Raw genomic sequence first — 9,267 nt, forward strand, 5'->3', positions numbered from 1 at the left:
ATATCACCTCTCATTCTTCTGAATTCCAATAAGTAGCGGCCCAACCTACTCAACCTTTCCTCATAAGTCAACCCCCTCATCTCCGGAATCAACCTAATGAACCTTCTCTGAACTGCCTCCAAAGCAAATATATCCTTTCTTAAATATGGAAACCAAAACTGTAAGCAGTATTCCAGGTTTGGCCTCACCAATACCCTGTTTCACTAGCAAGGCTTCCCTGCTTTTATACTCCATCCCCTTTGCAATAAAAGCCAAGATTCCATTGGCCTTCCTAATCACTTGCTGTAGCTGCATACTAACCTTTTGTGTTTCATGCACCAGGACCCCCAGATCCCATTGCAATTTTTTTCCATTTAAACAATAATTTGCTCTTCGATTTTTTTTCTGCCAAATTGCAACACCTCACACTTTCAAACATTATAATCCATCTGCCAAATTTTTACCCACTCACTTACCCTGTCTATGTCCTTTTGTAGGTTTTTTGTGTCCTCCTCACACATTGCTTTTCCTCCCATCTTTGTATCATCTGCAAACTTGGCTACGTTACACTCAGTCCCTTCTTCCAAGTCGTTAATATAGATTGTAAATAGTTGTGGTCCCAGCACTGAACCCTGCGCACCCCACTAGGAACTGATTGCCAACCCGAGAATGAACCATTTATCCCAACTCTCTGTTTTCTGTTAGTTAGCCAATCCTCCAACCATGCTAATATATTACTTCCAATCCCATAAACTTTTATCTTGTGCAGTAACCTTTTATGTGGCACTTTGTCAAATGCCTTCTGGAAGTCCAAATACACCACATCCACTGGTTCCCCTTTATCCACCCTGTTCGTTACATCCTCAAAGAATTCGAGCAAATTTGTCAAACATGACTTCCCCTTCCTAAATCCATGCTGACTCTGCCTGACTGAATTATGCTTTTCCAAATGTCCTGCTACTGCTTCTTTAATAATGGACTCCATTTTCCCAACCACCGATGTTAGGCTAACTGGTCTATAGTTTCCTGCTTTTTGTCTGCCTCCTTTTTTAAATAGGGGCGTTACATTTGCAGTTTTCCAATCTGCTGGGACCTCCCCAGAATCCAGGGAATTTTGGTAAATTACAACCAATGCATCCACAATTCCTGCCGCTACTTCTCTTAAGACCCTAGGATGCAAGTGATCAGGTCCAGGGGATTTATCCGCCTTTCGTCCCATTATCTTACTGAGTACCACCTCTTTAGTGATTGTGATTGTGTTAAGTTCCTCTCTCCCTATAGTCCCGTGACTATCCACTGTTGAGATATTTTTAGTGTCCTCTACTGTAAAGACTTTTACAAAATATTTGTTCAGAGTTTCTGCCATCTCCATGTTCCCCATCACTAATTCCCCGGTCTCGTCCTCCAAGCGACTAACATTTACTTTAGCCACTGTTTTCCTTTTTATATACCTGTAGAAACTCTTGCTATCTGTTTTTATATTTCGTGCTAGTTTACTTTCATAGTCTATCTTCCTTTTCTTAATCATTTTTTTAGTCATTCTTTTCAGCTTTTAATAGCTTCCCAGTCTTCTGTCCTCCCACTAGTTTTGGCCACTTTGTATGGCCTTGTTTTTAATTGGATACCATCCTTTATTTAGTTAGCCACGGATGGCTATCTTTGATTTTACAGCCTTTCCTCCTCACTGGAATATATTTTTGTTGAGAATTATGAAATAGCTCCTTAAATGTATGCCACTGTTCATCAACCATCTTACACTTTAATGTATTTTCCCAGTCCACTATCGCCACCTCTGCCCTCATACCTTTGTAGTCTTCTTTATTTAAGCTTAGTTCGCTGGTTTGAGATCCAACTTTCTCGTCCTCCATCTGAATTTGAAATTCAATCATGCTATGATCATGCATTCCAAGGGGATCCTTTACTAGGAGATTGTGTATTAGTCCTGTCTCATTACATAGAACCAGATCTAAGATATTCTTCCCCCTGGTTTGTTCTGTTACATACTGCTCAAGGAACCCATCCCTTATGCACTCTATTGAACTCTTCCTCAAAGCTATCCTGACCTTTTATTCTTTCATGGGTTGTGGGTTTCATTGGCAAGGCCAGCATTTAAAAGGGATCGACATTTTCCTGTGAGTTCCCTGCATATCTGCAAGATTGAAAATGTATCACACATAATATTGCAACAATGAAATGGGAATGAAATACAACTGTTACATTAAGTTGAAGGACCTCATGACTCCACAAATGCCACTTCTGTAGTGGGTGATGCCCTGTTACATCACCATGTAAGAGGTATATATTCTGCCTATTTTGTTTCTGTTCAGATTTTTATCATACTGTCATGATTTGTATGATATTTATACACCAAGGGGGTTATTTTGGTGGAAGGATGAAGACACGCATTTAAGTGGGTGCAGTGCTAATAAGACACGTCTGTTTCAAAGTTTGGTTTTAACACGCAGTTTTGGGGCTAATTGCTTATTACCATGATTTGAACTTGCCTGGAGGCGCTGAAACAGACACCTGCAGGTTTTGCACACAAGCGCTGATTAGAAGCAATTTTCGTGGAGCGTTATATGTAGCCTCCATGCACCCACTTCCGCTGAAGATGTGGAATGCGCTGGTTGAATCACAATGGCACGTTTCAGGATGGCTCAGGGATTGAGGGAGAGAGTGTATAGTTTCTTGGCCGTGGCACTGAAGGTCCTGGTGGAGGAGGGCCAAAGGAGGAGGGATGTTCTGTCCCCACAGAAGAGGAGGAGCCATCTCGCCCTCCCGTCCCTCTTTCCTGCAGCAGCTGGTGCAGCTCTGCCTGTCCTCATCGCCTCCTCCCATTCCTCCTCCAGACCAAGGAAAACCCCTTTCAAGCTGCCGATAACCAAGCACTCCCTTTCTCCTGGTGACTCCTATAAGGTCTCCAATAAGGTAGAGTAGCACAGCACTCATTCTCTTAAGGTAAAATGCTCAGAAATTTCCAGAATAAATGTTGATAGAGTCTTGGTGAAGTCTTGACAAACTGTCCCAGAAGGTCTCCCAATGTGTCTCAAAAGTCACCTTTAGACCTCCAGCAGCAAGAGAACAGTGAAAGATGAGCATGCCTTTAAGTAGGGTTTGAAATCATTAGGAATGACTTGTTTACTCCTGTTCAGCTGGTCATTGTGAGGAAAGGCTGTTAGTTGAAGTGTCAGCTACCAAAATGCTGTCCAGCCTCTTCAGTGTGCACTAGCAGGAAATTTAATTGTCAATCCTTAACGATCCTCCAGCCTAGCACGCGCTTCAACTCCTTTACCACTTTGGCGTCTTGCGCTAAACGCAGGCTAAACCGGTGTTGCGGCTCAAGACCAAAGTTCCCTTTATTTCTTTTTTGGTCTGCGCAGCCTCTTTAACAGGCTGCATGGGCCATTCAAAATTCCTATGTCCAGTGCCCCAAAGTCGCCTGAAATAAGTCCGCCGCCATATAGGTTGTGTGATTTTTCAGGTGTCCCTGGCATCCACTTAAATCAGATGTTAGTCCCTTTACATATGTTAATGAGGGGCCTAACACCTTCCTGCAATTGGGTTGCCCTGAGGAGTGCAGACTTTGGGCCTGCTCCACTCAGATTTACCTGATAGAACATTGGGGGGCCAAAATTGCCCTGTGCCCGGAACGGGGCGAATGCAACCATTTTTGAGTGTTTTTACCGCTGCGGTGGTTGAGGTGTTATGCGGTAGTGGCCACACCTGAGGGGCATAAGTTGGGGGCAGTGCGGAGTCACCGCCGCGATGACATCATCATGGTGCCACATCACCACGGCTCTCCCCTTCACTTAAACGGGAGAGCCTACGTGATCTTTAAACTTCGGTTCACTGGGACACCAGGAAGAGTTTCGGCCGAGCCAGCAACCTGGCACCCAAGAGGGGGGGGCCAGGCTGCCTGTTAGTGGCCCGGCCAAACCCAGGGGCGTAATTGACGGGCTGACATCGTAGTCGGCTGATAAAAAGAAAAACATGCCAACAGCTGCAGTAGGTCCTCCCCTTTAATAGGAGGCACACCGCTATTGCAGAAGGCCTCAGCCTCACTGGACCATCAGGAATAAGTAGGTTTTGGCATCGTCGGGCGGGCCGAAGATTTTCACTCCGGAATTTTGCTGTCAGGGAAGGGGGATAGATCGGCGGTGCGCACTGTGATGACGCACTTAACACAAATCGGCAGCAGCAGAGCAGTGGGGGCGGGGCGGGTCACCGCTAGGATACCACAGGAGCGGAATTTTGATAATGGTGGCCTTTACACGGAAAGTCAGCAGCAATTGCACTCCACAACAAGGCCGCTGCTTTCCGTGTTAAAAGGCCTAAAGGAAAGGGGCAATTTCGGCACCTGTGTGTCACCATCTTCTTCTTCTTAGGCAGTCCCTCGGAACCAAGGATGACTTGCTTCCACACTAAAAATGAGTTCTCAGGTGACTGATGAGTCCAATGCAGGACCTACAGTCTCTGTCACAGGTGGGGCAGACGGTGGTTGAAGGGACGGGTGGGTGGGGTACTTGGGTTGTCGAGCGTTCCTTACGCTGTTTGCGCTTGGCTTCCGCATGCTCCCGGCTAAGAGACTCGAGGTGTTCAGCGCCTTCTCGGATGCTTCTCCTCCACTTTGAACTGTCTTGGGCCAGGGATTTCCAGGTGTCGGTTGGGATGTTGCACTTGTTCAAGGAGGCTTTGAGAGTGTCCATGAAACATTTCCTCTGCTCACTCGGGGCTCTCTTGACATGTCGGAGCTCCGAGTAGAGCACTTGTTTTGGGAGACTTGTATCAGGCTGCGAACGATATGGCCCGTTCAATGAAGCTGATTGAGCATGGTCAATGCTTCGATGCTGGGGATGTTGGCCAGAGCAAGAACACTGTCATTGGCGTACCTATCCTGCCAATGGATTTGCAGGATCTTGCGGAGGCAGCGTTGGTGGTACCTCTCCAGTGTTTGGAGGTGTCTACTGTACATGGTGCATGTCACTGAAGCATGTAGGAGGGCTCTGTAGACCATTAAGCTTGGTGCCGGGTTTGCGGTCCTGGTCTTCAAACACTCTCTTCCTCAGGCGATCGAAGGCTGCTCTGGTACACTGAAGGCGGGATTGGACTTCATCATTGATGTCTGCCCTTGTTGACAGTAGGCTCCCAAGGTATGGAAAATGGTCCACGTTGTCCAGGGCCTCATCGTGGATTTTGATAATCGGGGGGCAGTATTGTGTGGCGGGGTTGGTAGAGGATCTTTGTCTTACTGATGTTTAGTTTAAGGCCCATGCTCTCGTACGCTTTGGTGAAGGTGTTGACGATAGTTTGGAGTTCGACTTCCGAGTGTGCGCAGATGCGAGCGTCGTCTGTATACTGTAATTCATTGATAGAGGATGGAATGATCTTGGATCTGGACTGGAGGCGATGGAGGTTGAACAATTTCCAGTTTGTTCTGTAGATTAGCTCCACCCCAGCAGGGAGCTTACTGAGGGTGAGATGGAGCATTGCAGCAAAGAAGATCGAGATGAGCATTGGTGCGATGACACAGCCTTGCTTGACCCCTGTCCATACGTGAATTGGGTTTGTGGTGGATCCACTGGTCAGGATCATGGCTTGCATGACATCGTGAAGCAGGCGGAGGATGGTGACAAGCTTTTGAGGGCAGCCAAATTTGAGGAGAACAGCGTCGAAGGCCTTTGTGAGGTCAAAGAAGGCCACGTACAGTGGTTGGTGCTGTTCCCTGCATTTCTCTTGTATTTGACACGGTGAAAATCATGTCCATTGTACACCTTAATGGGCAGAATCTTCATTGCGAATCTGGGAGGAGTTCTTCAGCTACTGGAGAAGGCGATTGAGGAGGATTCTTGCAATGACTTTCGCTGTGGCAGACAACAGGGAAACTCCTCTCTAATTACCGCAATCGGACTTATCACCTTTCTTGAAGATGGTCACGATTAGGACGTCTCTGAAATACCCTGACATGCTGTCCTCCTTCCAAATAAGAGAAATGAATTCCTGTATTCGCACCAATAGCGCTTCTCCGCCATGCTTTAGTGTCTCAGTGGGAATTCCATCTGCTGCTGAGGCCGCCTTGTTCTTCAGTTGTCGAATGGCCTTTTCAACCTTATGCCGGGCTGGGGTTGTGCTGAGGTGGTGGCAGGTAGCATGCTGCGGAATGGAGTCGAGGAAACTCGCATCGAAGACAGAGTCTCAGTTTAGGAGTTCTTCAAAATGCTCTTTCCAGCGGGCACTGACTGCCTCCCTGTCCTTGCTGAGTACCTCTCCGTTCTTGGCCCGCAGGGGGGTAAGACCATGGGTGCTTGGGCCATAGGTGATCTTGACGTGCTAAAGAATCCATGCCCGTGTGTCACCAATGTGGCACTATGTTGATAATTATCAGAGCTTTACTGATGAGATATTTTCAAATAGTTATCAACAGGTATTGTGTCAGTAAAATAAAACTAGTGAAGATATCCAAATGCAAGAACTTGGGAGTAATGCTGGAGAAAATCCTAGAAAGTGTAATTAATGCCCTGTATTATTGAAAATAGAGCTTTTTAGCCAGATAGGATTAACCATTTTAAAGTGCAATAGAGTAAGGGTGCATCCATAATTGCTATTATTTTTACAAGAATATGAAGTGGAGGGTGGTGGGATATCAATGCTTACTGTTTACTTATAATTTAATCATTTTTTTACATTGAGCTTTTTTAGGTCTTGCATAAACAAGAACTGTTTTTATACTTGTGGAAAGAATGAGAAATGAGAATTATGGATAGCCAACTGTGCCCCAGTGCTTAAAAATGATTTATCATCTTGTCATTAATTTTCAGCATTTTTATAGCACACTGTTGGTTATGAGGGGAGGTAAGTGAATGAATAGTCTTTGTACTGTTGTGAAATGTTTAGAAATTATGATTGGCCACTTAAACTTAGGTACTTGAAAATTATTTATCACAGTGTCATCAAATTCAAACAACAAGCAATATTCATGAAATACTTTTCAATTGTATTATATGAATAATAGGGTGAGGCACTGATGAGAAATCTATCTTTAACTGAAAAGTGTACTGTATAAAATATTAATTGCACTGATGTGTATTTTTGTAGGTACATCCATAAGAACCAAGAAGTTTGGCACCTTCCCAGGAAATTATGTGGATAAATTATGTCTGTGACTAACAGAACTGAGTCTCCTAATTCAATCAACAAATTATATTATATTGAATGGGTCAGGAAGTGCAATAAAAATGTACATTCTGTAGATAAAGTTAGGCCCCTGTGGTAGATTTAATTGGCCTGGAATTTCCTGGAAAATTTGGCGTAACTATGGCGTAAGTGCTCCACTATTTTTCTCCCAAGGAAATTTGCGTGCAACTGATTTAAGTTGGTTTAACCCAAAACCATTGACACATGAAAACTTACTTGATCATTTACATCACTCCCATGTAACATCCATCAAAACCTAACTTCACTCACGAATATAGCTCTTCCCTCAGGCAAAACACCAGGAAACACAAGTTTATTGCATTTTTCCAAGTTTTGAACATGCGTAAGTTTATGTGCAAAATTTTAGGAGCAGCAGGAACTGAAATTACTCTTTCTGGTGTTTTATTGTGATTTTTAAAAATAATTTTTAGAAAAATAATTATTTTTTCTTACTGAGACCGGCAATATACTTTCTATCTTTAAATGCATTTTTGTGGCATTCGTTACATTAAAAAACTCCCACAATCTCAAGCAAGCTGTGCTTAATGTGCAAAAATGATGGTTTGATGGCTTCCAACTTTAATTTTCATAATATCAATGAGGGACTTAAATAAGGAAGATGGCATTATTCTGCAATTTTTCAGGCCTTGATTGTTTACACTGATTCTGCTTGTTTTTGCGAGTTTTTATTCAATTTCGACATAAATTCAATTTAGGAAAATCAGCATAAAACGGACATATACTTCAGCGAAATTGCAATCCAGGAAATTCCAGCCAACTAGCAGGTGCTGAATGTATTTTTGTACAAAATTCTTCTAGACCTTGGGTTCTTCAGTTCCCTCAATTAACCATTTTACATATTCTCCCATCCAGGAGAATGGTTACATAGCCTGTTCCCATGTCACTGTCAAGGCTGCTTTGTAAGCAGTCAGTGAGAGGTGTGTAAGAGTCCTGCATATTAACTCACCTGTGGAGATGGAGCCTCCTTTGGACAGACCTAGCTCAGGCTGCTAAGTTATGAACACGAATCCATGTCCTCTCCTTGATATAGTGCACTTAAAGAACAAAATACACTGCCATCAGGCTGCCTGTCTCAAATGCATTACGGAATCATCAAGAATTTGTACTTTAAATGAACATGACTTGTAATCAAAAATAGTACTCTTAGAAACCACACCTCCCCCACTGATTGTAATTTCCTTGTCATTAGATTTGTACTAGGCAATAGTAAATGTGATTTATAACTGAGCATGTTTCCTTGACAAATGACATGAGAGAGATTAAAGTTTCTTGAATAAAAACAGAATAAAAACAGAAAATGCTGGAAATACTCAGCAAATCAGGCAGTATCTGCAGAGAGAGAAAGAGACATAACGGGCCAGAAATTGCAGTCCCGCGAGCAGATATTTCGGAGCGAAATGTTTTTACGAAAATAGCTGGTGGTCCCGTATGAACAAACAGTTCCGCTCCGAGGCCTAGATGCGCATCCCACGCACAGGTCCACACATCCCAGGATCATACGCGGATCCTGGGATCATGTGGGCCTGGACTTCTCTCTCTCTTAGGCAGTCCCTCGGAGTCGAGGATGACCTGCTTCCACACTAATATGAGTTCTCAGGTCACTGATGAGTCCAATGCAGGACCTACAGTCTCTGTCACAGATGGGGCAGATGGTGGTTGGAGGGACGGGTGGGTTGGGTGCTTGGGTTGTCGTGTGCTCCTTCCGCTGTTTGTGCTTGACTTCCACGTGCACCTGGCGAAGAGCTTCGAGGTGCTCAGCACCCTCCCGGATTCACTTCCTCCACTTTGAGCGGTCTTGGGCCAGGGATTCCCAGGTGTCGGTGGGGATGTTGCACTTTATCAAGGAGGATTTGAGGGTGTCCTTGAAATGTTTCCTCTGCCCACCTGGGGCTCGCTTGCTGTGTCGGAGCTCTGAGTAGAGCGCTTGTTTTGAGAGTCTAGTATCAGGCATGTGGACGATGTGGCCCATCCAACGGAGCTGATCGAGCGTGGTCAGTGCTTCGATGCTAGGGATGTTGACCTGAGCAAGAACACTGACGTTGGGCGCCTATCCTGCCAATAGATTTGCAGGATCGT

The 9,267-nt window shown here is 44.6% G+C and overlaps 1 protein-coding gene across 3 annotated transcripts in view; it reads left to right on the forward strand.

Annotated features, from left to right (window-relative positions):
- LOC139262889 (uncharacterized) overlaps nucleotides 1–8,847 on the forward strand; it is a 163,896-nt gene extending 155,049 nt beyond the window's left edge. For all 3 annotated transcript variants that reach the window (XM_070878143.1, XM_070878145.1, XM_070878144.1), the window contains one exon: nucleotides 7,072–8,847. In XM_070878143.1, coding sequence (XP_070734244.1) covers nucleotides 7,072–7,139 — 68 coding nt within the window. In that variant the 3' untranslated portion in view covers nucleotides 7,140–8,847. The remainder of the gene's footprint in view (nucleotides 1–7,071) is intronic.
- Nucleotides 8,848–9,267: the final 420 nt, after the last annotated feature.

The sequence above is a fragment of the Pristiophorus japonicus genome, chromosome 4 (assembly GCF_044704955.1).
Source record: "Pristiophorus japonicus isolate sPriJap1 chromosome 4, sPriJap1.hap1, whole genome shotgun sequence".
NCBI classification, from domain to species: Eukaryota; Metazoa; Chordata; class Chondrichthyes; family Pristiophoridae; genus Pristiophorus; species Pristiophorus japonicus.